At 42.1% G+C, this 16,552-nt stretch overlaps 1 protein-coding gene across 18 annotated transcripts; it reads right to left on the bottom strand.

The window, feature by feature from the left end:
* Positions 1 to 125: 125 nt before the first annotated feature.
* ddx3xa (DEAD-box helicase 3 X-linked a) lies at positions 126 to 15,410 on the bottom strand. Of its 18 annotated transcripts, none has more exons than XM_081599181.1 (21): positions 15,080 to 15,410; positions 13,349 to 13,397; positions 12,354 to 12,401; positions 11,669 to 11,710; positions 10,743 to 10,835; positions 10,555 to 10,626; positions 8,798 to 8,971; positions 8,328 to 8,463; positions 7,507 to 7,614; positions 7,329 to 7,428; positions 7,120 to 7,255; positions 6,868 to 6,965; positions 6,692 to 6,790; positions 6,441 to 6,601; positions 6,195 to 6,339; positions 5,959 to 6,103; positions 4,818 to 4,999; positions 4,536 to 4,653; positions 4,299 to 4,452; positions 3,778 to 3,905; positions 126 to 3,203 (listed from the first exon to the last, which is right to left on the bottom strand). In XM_081599181.1, the coding sequence occupies exons 1-21, from the start codon at positions 15,122 to 15,124 to the stop codon at positions 3,121 to 3,123; spliced, it is 2,316 nt and encodes a 771-aa protein (XP_081455307.1). In that variant the 5' UTR covers positions 15,125 to 15,410; the 3' UTR covers positions 126 to 3,120. The 18 variants fall into 18 exon arrangements, with proteins under 18 accessions (XP_081455307.1, XP_081455353.1, XP_008435340.1 ...); XM_081599227.1 differs by having other exon boundaries at positions 3,778 to 3,902; positions 11,669 to 11,725; XM_008437118.3 differs by having other exon boundaries at positions 11,669 to 11,725.
* Positions 15,411 to 16,552: the final 1,142 nt, after the last annotated feature.

Here is a 16,552-nt window from a genome sequence, read left to right on the forward strand (position 1 = left end):
TAACTTCAGCGGAATATTGAAGATTTGGACACATTTGCGATGCGGACCGCGTATGTGCTCAGCTACATGGTACTGTGCAAAAATGAAGCCGATCACCTTGAGGAAAAAATACAAAAATGACACAGTTGAAAGTACAAATGAAATCTTTATGCATTTTTCCTCATCAAAACAAATGAAGCTCATCCAATCCATCACAAACTGATTTTCGCCGCCCGTCTGCCTGGTGCCACACAAAGCAGCAGGCTGCTTGCTACAAGTCTTCTCAGCATCATCTACAGTAAACAACTTCTCAGAAAACATGCTTGATTTTTCAACAAACTTTTTGCATTCAAACATTTTATTTTGGTAAAATCTTACATTTTTTTTGTTGCACAGCTGAGTACTCCCCCCTTCTCCTCCACCTCCATGCAGTGCAGCAGCCTAAAGGCTAACACAGAAAAGCAAAGTCTACATCTAAACAGCTCTGGGGTTTCTCTAAAGATTGAGCAACAAGTCTCGGGTTCTGGTTGAGATTCAGAGCTGAAGACCTGTTCCACAGCCACGGAGAACTCGAGAGGCATCATATATGCAAAAATACAACAAGGAGAATAAACCACATGTTTGTTTCTTTAAGGATTGCCATGTGCCAGACATTGACTAGAAAAAAAATAAAAACAAAACAATCAGGTCAAATTAGACTAAAGGATTAATGCACACAGTTGGAGAATCTGAACACTTCTGCACTGATATGCTTAGGAAATTTATTTGCTCTTTTGAAAGCTTTACTCCAAACCTTGGCATGTTTGCTCAAATCCACTTTGAATTTTGATGACCAATTGGGAAATTCTAATAGATGGCTGGCCATGTGGAGGCCTCTGAAACAGCTGTGGATATTAGAAACTGAGTCCAATGGATCGTATACATTTAAAAAGCTCACACTACCCCGAAATATATAAATTTCACGCATACAGGTGACATTCAACATTCAAGTGCCAGTGTTTTTTGTACTGTCTTTTGGTCAAGTTTCTGAAACTTTCAAAGAATCACTTAGAGGCTTACAAAAATAAATATTTGTCAAAAATGCTTAATAAATTACACAAAACTAGCAGCAAAAGTAGAATCTAGAAATCTGTGCAAATGGCTAAATTCCCCCCCCAGACTGCTAAATCCCCCTGGTCCCAAATAAATCCTGGATTTCAACGTTGAGAACCCTTCCCCCTTTGTAAACAAGCTGCGTTTTTTTTTGTGGGTCTCCTCCCCCCCCCCTCTCTCTCCACAAACTCCTCACACAATATTTGGAAGCTTAAGGACACATATCAGAGACATCTATATAAAACTCTAGATGTGCAATAAAACAACTTTAGTAAAACTCGATGGGCTCGATGTACGAGGGCCTACACACATATCAAGTAGCACCATTCAATCTCTCAATACTGTCAGTGCATCCGCTTTTCAGATTGAAAGAAAAGAAAAAAATTAAAGGTTTCAAGGCACATCACACCTGATGAGGACTGGGGAGCATTCCGTATCTGACTCCTGCTCCTCTTCCAGAGGAAAAGCTGCTCCGAAATTTTTTTTTTTTTTCCTGATACTACCTAAATGTTCCGTACAGAAGGTAGGACACCTTCCGATCTTTGGCCACCTTCAGTTTTGTGTGTAAACCAAACGGCGGTGCACTGAAAAAAGTCTCGCCCCGCGCCCTCACCCACCCACCCCGCCCCCGTCCCGTGTGGTTGGAGTGCTGCTCCCCAACGTAGACCACCCCCACCCACCCATTTTTCCTGCTGGTTATTTGAAAACCTCAGTGATTACTCCAATGTCCCGTCTCCTAACGATGAACCACGCCTCCAACGCAGCTTGAAAAAGAGAAAAATGTTAGTAATTAAGTTAAGCCTGCGACTCAAGATCACGTGTCCTTTCTCCCTTGACCAAAAAACAAAAACACTTGCAAGCGTAAAATACCCAATGTTGTGGTCCTTTTGTGCAGCCATTTTGAACTTCACTTTCAAGATGGCAGGCATTGCTTCGATACACTTTTTTTTGTAGAGAAACGATTCACAAAAACCTGACTGGGGTTTTTCCAAAAGTAATTTGCATACGCCTGCTCCGAGAACGTCTCAAGTAAAAAGAAACAAAAAACACCGTTCACTGTTTTCTTTTTTTTTTTAAGTAGCTAGCGCTTGGTAACAGACTAGCTGCCGTAACACTGTCAAGTCTATCAGAAAGCGTGGAGTTCCAGCATTGGTTTCTTGGTTTTTCTACCTCAGCGATTGTTGGCACTGAGCTTAACGACTGCTGTGTTTCTTAAGATTACGTCAGGAATGGCTAAATCAAAAAAAAAGAAAAGAAAAAGATGACCATGTCCCTAAACAGAGCCTGTCCAGGATAGAGTGAGCAGAAAAAAGAAAAGAAAAAAGAAAACACTAATGGAACTTTGTCCCCTTTCGGATTAAAACGGCAGCTTCACACAGTGGCCCAGTTTTAGAGAAACTCATGGCTCCATTAGCTGTTTGACAATAGAAAAAGGCTACATGATGTTAGAAATTTGAGGTTCAAATGGAATCATGACTCCAAGAGCCACAACACCCAAGAGTTTGCCAAGGTTTAAGTCCAAGCTTATTTCAACTTTTCTAGTTTCTTTTTTTTTTCTTTTTTTTTTTTTTACAACCATTTTTTTTCCAAACTAAATCTTTAAAACAAATTTTGAGCTCTTGGCCATGTTCATCTGGTGAAATGACAACATATATTTCCTGGTTAAATTCAAAAAGGCACAGTACATCAACATACAAATAATCCTCAGGTTACCCGGTTTGCGGGGTGGCGGGCCCCGCAGTGAGAACAAAAATACTTTTTTTGAACGATGAAAAGTCCGAGGTTGCGGTCGGACAGTGCATGTAAGCATCCATGCTCGCTCTGAGGTGTGCAAAATCTCTGCGGCGCCCCCTGGCGGTCGGCACGTGCTGGTGATTTTCTTTGCGTCGTGCTGCGATTCCTTTCGGGGGGAAAGAAGCCAGTGGCAGAGAACTGGGGTTGTAATGTACTGTCTGTCAGTGGAGCTACACGGGGAGGGTTTGTTATGGTCTGGCTTAGGTTAACATGTGGTTTCCAGCAGGTTGGCATGACAACCTGTTCCTATGGTGTTTAGTTCCCCCACCAATCTACACTACCAGAGTGGTTGTAATTTCCACCGTAGCCGTCGCTGTAGAAGTTGCCGCCGAAGCCACCTGGGAGGAGAAAGTCAGGACAGGTCAGAGGAACCGACTAGTCTGGGAAACGGAAAGGTGAAAGTCAAGGCAGCACAAAAACACCTTAAAGGGGCAGCTTTATGCATTTTCCAGGCACAGAGGCATTTTATAACAGTCAAGTAACTTTAGATGTTATAAAAATGCTATTTATGTCAACTATATTTATTTGATATAAATATCAAGTAAATATAACTTAACGCCTCAAAATTGGGTCTCTGTGAAACTCCGTCCTCACGAAGTCATCACAACTTTGCTCCTCTATTAACCCTTTAACGTTTTTACCGGCGTTGTTCTGAGTAGCAGCTGGGATAAGTTCAGTGGATGGACGGTTCCACCAGGTGTTAGCTCCTTCAGACTAGCCAGAAACAATTAGCAATGTCCACCCAGGCATTTTGAACAGCTGAATGGTTGCCATGAGTGATTAAAGGGCAAAAGAATGAAAGAACCATGGCAACACCAGCCATGTTTTTGAGGGAACATAGAATTTATTTTTTATTTTAAAGATTTTACATGATGCTGCCCCTTTAAAGCCGAGCCACATTAGCTTGCGTACCTCCACCACCAAAGCCACGGTTTCCTCCGTGACCGCCAGCGTTGCGTCCTGGGCGGTTGCTGTTGAAGCCTCCGGAGCCACCGGATGCCTGGCGGTAGTCTCTGGCTCCGAAACCACCAGAGAACCTGCTGGAGAGAAACCAATAAGCATTTGCACACAGGAACCAGACAGACATCAGATTTAGTCAGTCTGAACATGAGAACAGAGGCAACTAGTTTAGCAGCTTCTAGGAAACGTGTTTTTACTACATGGTACTTATTACTTTTGAGCAATTTTATTTTGAAGTTGCACTACTCTTTAGTAAAACCTCTGGGTACTTCATGGACTGAATGAAGAACAAGCTTGTTTGAACCAAAAATACAGACACACCTGCAGTTTTGCTTAAGTTTCACAGTTTCAGTTTTATACACCGAATCAAACAGATTTGGAAAAAAATTTCTTTTGTCTGATTTTCTATGAATTATTTTCATTTTGACCTCTTACTGGCAGAATTGACCTGGGACCAGATATTGGGGTGTTACCTCTTGGAACGTCCGCGGTTGGTGCTCTTGTGCTGGTGCTCGTAGGCCAGGCTCTCCAGCCAGGAAGGAACCTCCTGCTTGGCCTCAACCAGGATGTCCAGCAAATCTTTGGTTATGTTGCTGTTTTTGTCGTTAAAGAACGACGTGGCCAAACCTGAGCAAGAGTCCACAAGTTTATGTTACACCGCCGTCCTTTAAAGCAGAGATCATTTTAAGCTACTGAGAGCGGGATCGTACCGAGGTTGCCCACACGTCCCGTACGGCCGATACGGTGAACGTACTCCTCAATGTCGCTGGGCAGATCGAAGTTAATCACGTGCTTCACGTTGCTGATGTCCAGACCTCGAGCAGCCACCTGGACAGAAGGAAGGACATTTATTTGGTGTTCCTCAGTTGGCTCTGTGTCCTTACAAGCTCAAAGTCAAGCAGGAAGTATATGCAACTGCAACAGTTTTTTTGGCAAAACAACTCAGGAATGATTACATTTAGAGAAATACAACGCAACTATGGGTAACCTACAGCTGTAGCCACCAGGATTGGGCAGCGTCCAGAGCGGAACTGGTGCAGAGCTTCCTCTCTGTCCCTCTGAGATCTGTCTCCATGGATGCTGGTGCAGGCGTAGCCCTCGCGGTACAGGAAGTCTTCCAGAGCATCGGCTCCTTTCTTTGTTTCCACAAACACCAGAGTCAGGGAGTCTTTACCTGGGGAGCCATGAGGAAGCCACATGAGTGGGCTTTGAAATACTAGGAATCCACACGCATGCAGCAAGTACGGAAATATAACCTGGACGAGTTTTACAGAAGCAGGAACTGAAGACATCATTGAGGACGCAACAGGAAGATTATTAAAGCCCTGGTGATAAATTCCTCTTTACTGAAACAGGTATTGGAGTTTTAAATTTTACTGATCATCAAAAATCCCCAAGATTACTTAAATGGTTTCATAATGTCTGCTATGCGTCTGATTATTGGATTAAAATTCAGATATTTAATTATGCAAGCCAGTAAAAAGAACTGAAAAATAGTCATCTTAGCATTCACTCCAGAGACAACCTTCCTCCTCCCCCATAGCCAGGCATGCAGGCCTTAAACAACATCTGGAGGTGCTAAATAAGTTCATTAGTATCAGAGCTACAAGATAAACCCAGTTCAATTCAGTTTAGATTGTATTTCTACGCATAAGACCAAACACTGAATCAAATTCCTAGGAATATGAATAAAGCTACATGCCTCTGGTATGAGGCAAAGCTTTCTGTAGGCTGGTCATGTTCCTGCAGGGTTTCCCCCAATGTATTATAAGCCTGGCGGGCCACCAGGCTTTACTCGGGCACCCACCAGTCTAAGCACCGCTATTTATTTTAGGTTTTGTTTGCATTTTGTAAGACTTTATAGCCGATATTTAAGCACTAATCTTTCAATAATACATAATTATCAAGTGATATTTTCAAATTTCCTGTTGACTTTAAACATTTTTTAACTCAAAAACATGACAGGAACTTAATGAGACTGACTTAGCGCCTCAACCACCAGGCTTAGCTTTCTGGCGGAAATATCTTTAGACCTTGCAGCCAGAGTCCGACATTAGCTTAGCATTGCAGACTTGAACAGAATGAGATGCAACCGTTTTCATTTGATGACTGAAGAAAACTTTTTTTTTTTACCTGTGGCATTGAGCAGATCCAGAAGGAAAGACCTCTTGTCGTTCTCTTCTACCCAGACAACCTTCTGCGTGATGTTCTCTGATGTGGAACCGACGCGCCCCACTGCCAGGAAGATGTAGTCCTCCAGGAAGTCACGAGCAAGGATCTGAGATCAACAGCAGCCAACAATGAGATGACCAGACTCATTGAACGCACCGCCAAAGCGACACTGTAATGCTGCTGTCATGAAAACACACCTGAATCTCTTTGGGGAAGGTGGCGCTGAACATCATGGTCTGGCGGATGCCCTTGGGCGGCATCGTGTCCTGCTCCACAATGCGTCTGATCTGCGGCTCAAAGCCCATGTCCAACATGCGGTCAGCCTCGTCCAGAACCAGGTAGCTGCAGACACGATTCAACATTTAGTCACCGATAGATCCCGGGGTCAAACCTTTGAATTCAAACGTTTGATCTTTCGACATCCCAGTGAGTTGGATACTAACTTGCAATGATCCAGACCGATCTTGCCTCTCTCCATCATGTCCACCAGACGTCCTGGTGTGGCCACCAGTAGATGGCAGCCTCTTTCCAGGTCCCGGATCTGTTGCCCGATGTCGGCGCCGCCGTACACCACACAGGGACGCACGTGGGAGCGGTAGGCGAACTGGACACCAGGAACCAACAGGAGGTCTTGTGATTTCACATGGCAGTGAAAAATAAGAACTGAAGAACGATTTGTTAGCTCCAAACTCACCTTCCTGGCCTCATCGTAGATCTGCAGAGCCAGTTCTCTGGTTGGAGCCAGAACGAGGGAGATGGGATACTGCTTACGACGGCCGTACCGTCCATTCTCCTGGAGGTTGGAGGAAAACTCAGGACCAACCCAACACCGTGTGGAATGATTACAACTTCATGGATTATTGTTTTTACCTGTCCACTGTTCTTTGAGGCTTGCAGAGCATCTCCTGGCCCTTCTGTGTAGATCTGACTCAGAACCGGCAACAGGAAAGCAGCAGTTTTACCAGAACCTGAAACACACATGGGCTCCATTAAATAAAGATCAAACAAAAACCACCAACCATCTTAAGACAACAAACTTTTACTTCAACTGTCTGTAAGGAACACCAGAGACGCTAACCAGTCACACTAAACGCTAACCCGTTCGGGATCAGGGACACTAACCCGTCTGGGCGCAGGCCATCAGGTCTCTCTTAATCTTAATGATGGGGATGGCGTGCTTCTGGACCGGAGTGGGCCGGGTGTAGCGGGTCAGGGTGATGTTCCCCATGATGATCTCCCCCATGTCCACATCATGAAACTGCACAATGAAACAGTCATTAGTCACCAGGCTCTGTCTAAAAACAGGAACAGAGACGATGAGGGACACCTACACTCTCGATGTGTGGTGGGCAGCTGGTTCCAGTCGCCTCCACGGGAATATCGTCATATTTCTCAAAGTTTATCCCTGTGTTGCTTCCAGAGAAAAGCTCGCTGCAAACAGGATACAGTCAGGATTAGTCTGATTGTAACATACAGATTATTCCCAACCATGAGCTTAATGTCGCTTACTTTTCCAGACGCTCATTGGGTGCAGTAGGCTTGGACCAGTCATCTTCTCCTCTGGAGTCCTCCACCCAGCGGCTGTTCCCACCGCCACCGAACCCCCCACGCTCGTATCTGGAACAGATGCAAATGTTCCGTTTAAATGTGGCGATATAATGCTGCTGCAGCAAACTATTGTTTTAGAAAGTGAGTATTTTATAGATTATACTGACAATCGGCTAAAACAAACCATTTAACCACTTAAATTTAAAACTGTAAAAATACATAAAAGTTGTAAAATTACTTTTAAAAAAACTTTAGTGCCTAAAATGTGTCAACTTTTCCTTTAGCATATGCTTGATCAATTGTAAAAGCATCTGCAGCTAAGGCAGAGAAAGAGATGCAGATAATCCTGATTGATTGATTAACCAGTTAATAATGGGATGGAAAAGGTTCTCAAGTTTCATTTAATGGCAGAATTTTAACCAAATGAAGCTAAAACTGTCACCTGAAGGTCATATTCACAGACAAGGTTTTTCATCTTAAATCCAAAATATATAAATTTTTGTTCAGTGTCGGCTAAATTATTGCCCTGTTCTTTCAACAAATGCCGTATTTGAGAGTCCGTACACGCCAGCTAGCAATTACTACATTTCAATAATTGATTCATCTCGATTACTTGTTTCAGCCCCAAGCTATAATGAAATTTAGCATCAGTGACTTGTTTGGAACGGTTTTTCTGCACAAATGACACCTAGATGTAAAACTGAAGATAAAATCTCTGATGGTCTGAATGCTTCACGTATTTCAGGGTTGCTGTAAGACTTTCAGAAGTGTCTCACACACACCTTCCTCTGGAGCCAGACCCACGGTCGTTGAAGAACGCAGACTTGGACCGATCGTTGCGTCCTCCAAAGCTGTTGTAGGCGGCGTCTCTAGGGGCTCCTCCCCAGCCTCCGTCTTTGTTTTCGTAGCCTCCAAACCCTGCGACGAGGGAAATGAAACGCCGTCACTGACGAACTCTGAAACTGTTCTGGCACAATCAGCTGTCAGACATCCAGAGATGTCTGCTGCTTACCAAGGCTGGAGCTGTGTGTTTTCCTTAAAGCAAAAGTCCTGTTAAACCGTCAATTTATGTCACTCCTGACCTATCCTCACAGCTAATAGACTGGGATGCAAGTTTAAAAATGCATGCTTACTATCAAGAGAATGTAAACAGACACTTTAAAAAAAAAAAGGGTGGGGGGAGGGCTTACGGCTAACGCTACGCTACACCTTCGGCTACAGTTAGATATTTAAGAGAACAGGAATTCCCCACCTGCATTTTGCAATGGTTGATTAAACGAGCCTCCGCCCCTGTTACCACGGTAAGCGCCACGCCCACCTCTGTCATTGCGAGGGGGTCCGCGCCCTCCGAAACCCCCATTTGTACGGTTGTCATGGAAACCATTCACAAATCCGTTGGTGCGTCCTCCGTCCCATCCAGGTGAATCTTCACATTAAAAGGAAAAAAAAAAAAAAAAAAACTAGGTTTAGAAATGGTTTTATATCCAGTTGCTAACACTTCAAATACACACAGTAGGTTTAATTAGGTCCATCACAACTGAACTGCAGACAACATACCAAAGCAGGCAGGTAGAAACAGGCCCCTTTGACACTATTGTTTAACAACAGAGTAAATATTACTGTGCAGCACCAATTTCAGCAGCCATTGCTCCCGCTGGTGGCCACACTTCAGGTCTGAAGCAGGTGAATGAGGAACGACGACCGTTAGTCTGAGCGTTCTGCCGAAACGTCCTCAGCCCAAATATCAAAAGCAGAATAGCCACACGGATCTTGGCAGACTTCCAAGGTCTTTTGTTGAAGATAAAAGACTTTTAGACCCGGGAGTCAACAAAATCCTCCATTGTGGAAACCATTAGTAAGCACACGACAAGCCTTTTAGTAAGCCCACAACAGAGATGGCCAACACAAGCGATCACAATGCCCGGTCAGACACTGATGAGCCAAAGAAGTCTGTGTTCAAGGCAAAGCTGACTGAAAGTTCAGGTTGAGAAATTAATAAAATGTTTGAAACATTAGGCAGCTATTAGCGATCATGTTGATTTAAAGTTTTAAGAGTTCATGGGAATAATCAGAAACAATCAGTAACTAAAATGTGTCAAAATAAATTAGCCACCTAGGATTTGTTATTGGATATTTTTCAAGTTCAGATTTTTGAAGTGGATTTAAAAAAATAATAATTGGAAGGATATTAATGAATGTTTCCAGAGGTTACAGGTCAACATTCACAAAATCAAGCAAATCTGTGACCAACCAGCTGTGCTACAGAATAATTTTGCTGCACAAACCATCACAAGGTTGATCTCTGCAAACTTTTTTTTTTCTTTTTTAAGCTTACAAATTATAATGGCACAAACAAATAATTTTGCTGCACACATTAGCATAGTTGAGAGACACATTTTATTTGATTTTGTAGCATCTTGCTGACCCTTGATGACCACTGGAAAAATGGAACATTAATATGAGAGCGGCACAAATGAAAAGTTCTTGCTGCGTAAACCAGCAGAAATTGGTGTTCAAATTAACTGAACACCATTTTTTGTTGAGTTTGAAGAAGGTGGTGGGGATGCATTACTGGAGCAGGGGTCTGCCTCTCCGGTCTGCTCCCTCTGTATAGTAACTTCTGGATGCTTTCCTGCTCCAACAAACAACTTGATTGCCTCCTGTTGAAAAGTTATACAAAATCCTGAACCATCCGTTTAACCCGGGTGTGTCGAAGCAGAGCTGAATCCAGGATTCTGGTGCAGTTTTGCTAAATAAAATGGGTCCAACTCCACAGGTTGATGGCAGCAGATTCAACCAGATTCTACTAAAACCAGCTCTGCATCCCTTTCACTGCCTACAGAGTAAACTGTCAGTAAACTGTCAGGTGATGTGGGGTAACCCAATGCATCGCTGACATGCAGCATCATCACGCTCATTAGCAACTATGCTAACTATGCTAGCTGCACACACTGTCAAAGTGTGCCAACGGGTAGATGGGACAGCATGCAAGCGGAGGTCAAAGTGTACCGCATCGGTTTCGCCAGCCGCCACTGTAGGCATGGTAAAAGGCAAGCTCTTGAGAGGCCAGTCTTGGGTAACCTGAGTAAAAAGTAGGGAAGCAGGCTTTAAGATCTGCCACTCCCCGCCCCCACCCTCAGGGAGTACTGGCTCATGCAGGTTTTTAAGTGTTGGCTTTGACTTTGCACAGTAGTTACCCATGGTACAGTCATCCCATCCTGTAGGACAGCTAGCTCCCTGTGCTGGCTGGCAGTCAGCCTGCCATGGTTGGGGGCACTGCTTAGGGGCATCTTGAAGACCATTGAAGGTGAGATAAACGACATCAATATTTATATGCATGAAGAGGGGGAGGGGAATCCATATTGTCCATAAGAAAAGGGAAAAAAAACCAGGACTAAGGAAAAGGTAGCCAATAATTAAATGACAAATATCTTGCCTTAGAATTAGCTTCAACTGCAAGCATTTCAGCAAAGAGAAGCGCAACAATTAAGTCAAGTTAAAGGGATGCACCGATCCACTTTTTTTCCCCCCTTTTGATACAGATATTTGAGGTTTAGTATTGGCTGGTACAGAAAAAAGTGCCGACTTAAAGCAATTTTATTTATTTATTTTACTTAAATGTACCAAATTACTTTTTTAAAAAAAATAACTACACCAGTACAGCAACACTTGAACACACCAACTTGCTTGGTCAAACAAGCGAGTGAAAAAAAACTTTTAATTTGTTCACTCACTGCAATTAAGAGAACAGAAAATGGAAAATAGTAAAGAAACTGACTACCTTGGTCATACATGTGATCAAGTGCAACAAACCTTTCAAATGGTTCAACAGAGGAATTCTTAATATAGTGTTGAATACATGAAGCGTGATGCCACTCAGAGCACAAAGCATAGAGTTAGGCTGAGTAGATCTGCCCTTACGGAAAAGGCGCATCGTCACAGATAATTTTTTTTCTTCCTCATCAGGATTGATATCAGTACTGGATTGGTGCATCTCTAATATTAAATTAATAGTTTTTAAACCTTCCTCCCGTCAAACTCACTTTATTGGTGTGTGAAATTGTTATTTCATGCATCTCTAAATGCCATTTGCCCTCAGCAAAAGCAGACAGAAGGGACTTACAGAAATTTACTGGTGCCACTGAATAACCGCACTGTTTACCAGCGGAATAAGAATTTCCTGCTGTGGAATAAGAAAGAGTAAAAAAACAAAAACAAAAAGGGGGAAAAGGGTCAAGTGTGCAACCACACAGTACCATGACTTTTAGCTTGCTTTAATCTCAAAATATGACAGTCCCAATTTCAGCCTTTATCAGAGCTGCCTGGAGCTAGCACCGTCTTTCACATGAGACTGAATGAGCCAGAGCTTGAAGTTCGAGGGACAAAATGTTTCTGTTCAATAGCTGAGCTAAATGAAAGTGAATTGGCCCCATCCTCACGTGTAGGAGCAGTCTGGGGTGAAACCTGAAGGCTCAGGCTGACATACGATACCACTTGACCTACTTTGTGAGCACCGAAAACCCGTCCAGCACAGAAAGAAAACGCACTCCGCACAGCGTCCTCTGTTCGTTCTGTGCGATGGAAAGGTTCCTCAGTACATTTTAAACCTGACAAAAGACAACTGGTGTCTTTGGCTTGACAGGTAAAGATCAATACGTTACCAAAACGTACTGCTGAACGCCTCTGATCTGTTCTCAATTGTGCTTGCTTTTACCATGCTCTGATGGGCTTTTCTTATTAACAGAACTTGCACATCAAACTTGTTACGATTTTTCTCGGGGGCCGGGCACAACGTTCGACAAACTCACCGTTTTTTGCAGCATCTTTGTTCCTCAAGTGAGGTGGAATGTAGCGTCCTGGGTAGAGAGAACACACTGGTGAGCACTGGGACACTTTAAAAAACAAAATCCCTACTTTTGTTTTAAAAAGAATCCCATTCGATATATTTTGAAACCTCTGCCTATTTTAATACTTCAAACACCAACTATGCCTTTAAATGCAGTAATGCGCACAGTGCACGCCGTCTTGGAGCTACTGCAGAAGCCAACACCTACAGCCTTCCTTATCAGCCAATCTACACCAAGGGGAATTAAAAAGTGCTCCTGGATTGGCTGCTTTGCGAAACACCAGCCAATAGCATGTCAACTAGCACTGCACTGAGGGAAAATCAGCTTCCCAAGCTGCATTTTCATTAGAATATTTCAGATATGCTCTGAAAAAAATCTGACTTTTCAATGAAGAATTTCAGGTTATGTTCCACAGAAAAATTAGTGAATACATGGGGATCTACGGAAGTGTGAAAAAGATTTTAAAAATTAGATTATTAACCCTACATTCAGTCCTCCTGAGCTACCACACTGGACCCTTTGTTCGTCCTGCTTCAGCACACTCGAATCAATTTAATACATTTCCTCAGTGTTGAGCCGTTCATCTGATTCAGATGTGTTGCTCTGGTCCAGGCCACTGCAACCTGCGGCTTCCTGGAGTTAAAAACAGGCTGAACAAATTTTTCTTTTCTTTTAAATATAGGTGCAACAATTGCAGTTTTTTAGGAGTTTAATTTCTCTACATTGAATTTCCACTAAAGACTGATACTAAAAGTATCAGCAATTGGTACTTTTTTCTTGTCCTTGTGTTGGAAACTGCTATGTTTGCATCATTTTCTACTATGAACATCCCATAGCAGAAAATGCATCGGTACTCGTTTTGCAAACATTTTTCCTTCAATTTAAAAGCTGAAAAAAGTACTTCGTAAAAAGTGATATTCATAAAAAATAAATAAACTGTTGAAGTTGTTACTTACTGCCAGTTCCTCCGCCTTGACCGTCAGGGTTCAAGTCTAGGGCAGCAAGCTACAAGTGAAAAATAAAACCAATTAAGAATGTGATTGTTTCTCATAAGTACAGGAGGAAGCCGTTGATAATACAACATTTAATCCCTGTCATTAATGTGCTTTGTCACTATAAAACAAACAAATTTAAAAACCCATTGACCTGAATTATGCGTTTGGTTCCTTTTAATGCCATGTTTCACATTAACCGAGTACAGTTCAAAGTTTTCAAGTAAATGAAATCACATGCACAATATAAACATTTTTATGACCAACCATAAAATTCATGGAAATACTGACTGCTAGGAAAACTCTTGTGTAACAATTGAAATACTGTAACAGTAACAAAAATAATGGAAAAGTTAAAATAGTGGCAGATTATCAGAGTGTTGGTGGTGAAAACATTCGAGTATGGTTATGAAAACGCTCAAATCAAACTCATTTTTGTATTCTAAATGTTTAGCAAGTCACATTTCCTTTTACTGTAATGAGATGAAAAAGAAGGATGGCAAACTAACTGGAAAGATCATCATCTTTGATGGTAACCAAAATGGCAACCTCTTACTAATATGGCCTCACTAAGGAAGTAGAGCAGATTATAGTGGAATATTTTAAATCTCAGGCTGTCAACAGTGTGTATGATGATGAAGCTGACTGGCATACTGGCTTTCATTTTAAGAAAGGTAAGAACTAAGCACTAAAGCCCACAATAAAATAATCCAAACATTACATGTTGTGCAACTTAGTTTTACTAAACAAATTCAAACTGACCCAGTTAAAATAAGTCGGCATCAAAACAGAAATGTAGCCGAGCTGAGCTTTTGAACTTTGGAGCTGACTACGCATTTTTTTTGGTCTCCCTCGAGATGAAGAAACAAATCTTTCAAGAGATGTTAGACACCCGTTTATGAGTTTAGTAACCAAAACGGCTTCTGTTTGCCGTGTTTACTACTTCTGTCAGTCAACACTTCGTTTTTAGGAAATTAGTAGTTTTGTCGCTGTAACTTCACCGTTAAAAGGAACTCAATAAGATATACGCATTTAGGTCAAGGGAACGAGAGCTACAAAGCGCCCATTGAGCGTCAAAGTGCGATTTGCGGTGTTAAATAATCGGATAAAAATGTCGAAAATAAATATTTAAATAAAATGTTACACAAATAATAACTTTACCAAATGGGTGTAACCATATTTATTTGGGGAAAATGTGTAAATACACGTCATGGAGAAGAAATAGGTCGTTCGTGGATGTTTAAACCCCGACGCCAACATTTTTTCCTGCGCCACGTTTCAGGCTGAGCAGGCCTCATTAGCTGCGCCGCTCTGTGTAGTAGAAGAATGCCGGCCGGGTCTAAAATGTCAGCTAACCTAGTAGTTTTCCACTGGCTTTCATTGGTTTTTAAAGCAGTAGTCGGTCAAACAAAACGGCATTCGAATACGTTTATATATTAAAGTTGAAGAAATTACATTTTAAAAAAGCGTCGTCACATAATTTCAAGGAAGACTTCTGTCGGCCAGTTCGCTAGCACGTCGGAACATCATGTTCCGCCATCACAATCCTCTCCACTGCGACTACAGCCTCCATTTTAGCAGGCTGCGTTAGCTTAGCTTGACTAGCTCCCCTCTTTTCTCAGTCGAAACTAAGGTTAACAGGACAAAAATTCTCAAACTTCCCGAAAGAAATAAGAACAAGTTGAAATTACTCACCTGCTGATCTAGACCGTGTGGATTATCAACGACCACATGACTCATAACTAAAGAGAATAGTGGGGGATTATTACTGAAGAGAAACAATTTCTTTGTTAGCACCACCGGCTGATCTCAAACGGCAAAATTAGCTGTTTTTTTCCTCTACAAATTACGACGAATAAATGTAAAATAACGTAGACCTGTTGATTTACTTTAAATAAATAAAAAAAGTTGATCGTTACAAATATAAACTTTCAGTTCTATTTCCAAATGAAAAGACTAATGTAGAGCTGTTCAGCAGAAACCCCCTCCCGGCAGGCTGGACCGTGGCGGAATGAGACTCCGACTGTTCAGGTAGCGCGAGATATCACCTCTGTAACCTCAGGCCTGTGGTCTGATGACTAAATATCGCGATGCTTTCTGCATGTCCAGGAGAAAAAAAGAGGCAAAACATAAAACAGGTTTTTCGTGGCTTTGACCGACACATCTGATATAGTTTATGATACATAGACAGCGGAGTTTTAAAACTTTAGATCCAGTACACATATTCTATGATTTTTAATATGCCACAATTTTATTTAATATCAATCTATTGACCAGACCTTTCGGTAGAATGAATAAAACTCACTTCAGATATAGTTTGTCAATTAAGAGAAGACCATATTATGCTAGGTTTTTCTGTTTGTTAGCTAATTTTGTATCAATATTCCTGTAAATTTTTCTTTCACTTTTATTCGTTATCCAGCAAAAACACTGAAGGCTGCATGTGATGACATGACAACGCTTAGATTGCAGGAAAACTTGCCAATATCAGTCATGAAGAGGATCTGGCCAGACTAAAATGTTCTGATTTCATTATGAACAATCCACAGTGTTAATTTTCAGTCAGTTTTTTTTTTTTTTTTTTTTTTAAATAAAACTCTTGTGTACTGACCTATGCATCAAAACGTGTGCACCTGCAGCATGCCATGTGGTTTGTTCTGAGAAAACCAAATTGTTTCTAGATAAGTGTTTAGCATTCTGGATTGTCCTTGGTTGTGTTTTACCTAGATTTAGTTAAACAGAAGCTTGACTCGCAGAGTAAGTGTACTTTAACATATAGGACCTACTTTCAACTCAACCTGCTCTGGTTGGGTTGAAAGTAGGCCATTCAGGTTGGTTTCCCTGTCGTCTGCCTGTTTTTGTCAGGCGAGGCGAGGTCCAACAACCCCCCGCCCCCGTCTGTTGTTTCTGTGCCAGCTTCCTCTCTGCTCCGAGTCCAGAGCAGTTACAGGTTGAGCGGCCTGCTCTAATCGTTTGACCCACACTCGTTGCCGCAGAGACCAAAAGGAGGCCATATGTTGTTTGGGATAAGACACACCATCTGTAATTAGTTTCAGGGCTGCAGGTCGGCCGGGTGACACATTCAGACAGGGTGTGATGTTGAAGATATGTACCACCTTTAATATTGTCTTTGCCCGCTTCCAGATTTTTTTCCTCCCTTTCCTGTTG

This window comes from Poecilia reticulata, chromosome 2 (assembly GCF_904066995.2).
Source record: "Poecilia reticulata chromosome 2, P_reticulata-male-v2, whole genome shotgun sequence".
Classification (NCBI taxonomy): Eukaryota; Metazoa; Chordata; class Actinopteri; order Cyprinodontiformes; family Poeciliidae; genus Poecilia; species Poecilia reticulata.

Bases quoted from the DNA above. Each gene is read 5' to 3' on its own strand.
- ddx3xa (XM_008437108.3), bottom strand. From the start codon at position 15,124: ATGAGTCATGTGGTCGTTGATAATCCACACGGTCTAGATCAGCAG. The intron at 6,791-6,867 runs GTAAAAACAATA...TCCAACCTCCAG, and splicing joins CCTCAAAGAACAGTGGACAG to GAGAATGGACGGTACGGCCG. The intron at 6,340-6,440 runs GTTAGTATCCAA...TCGTGTCTGCAG, and splicing joins ATCGGTCTGGATCATTGCAA to CTACCTGGTTCTGGACGAGG.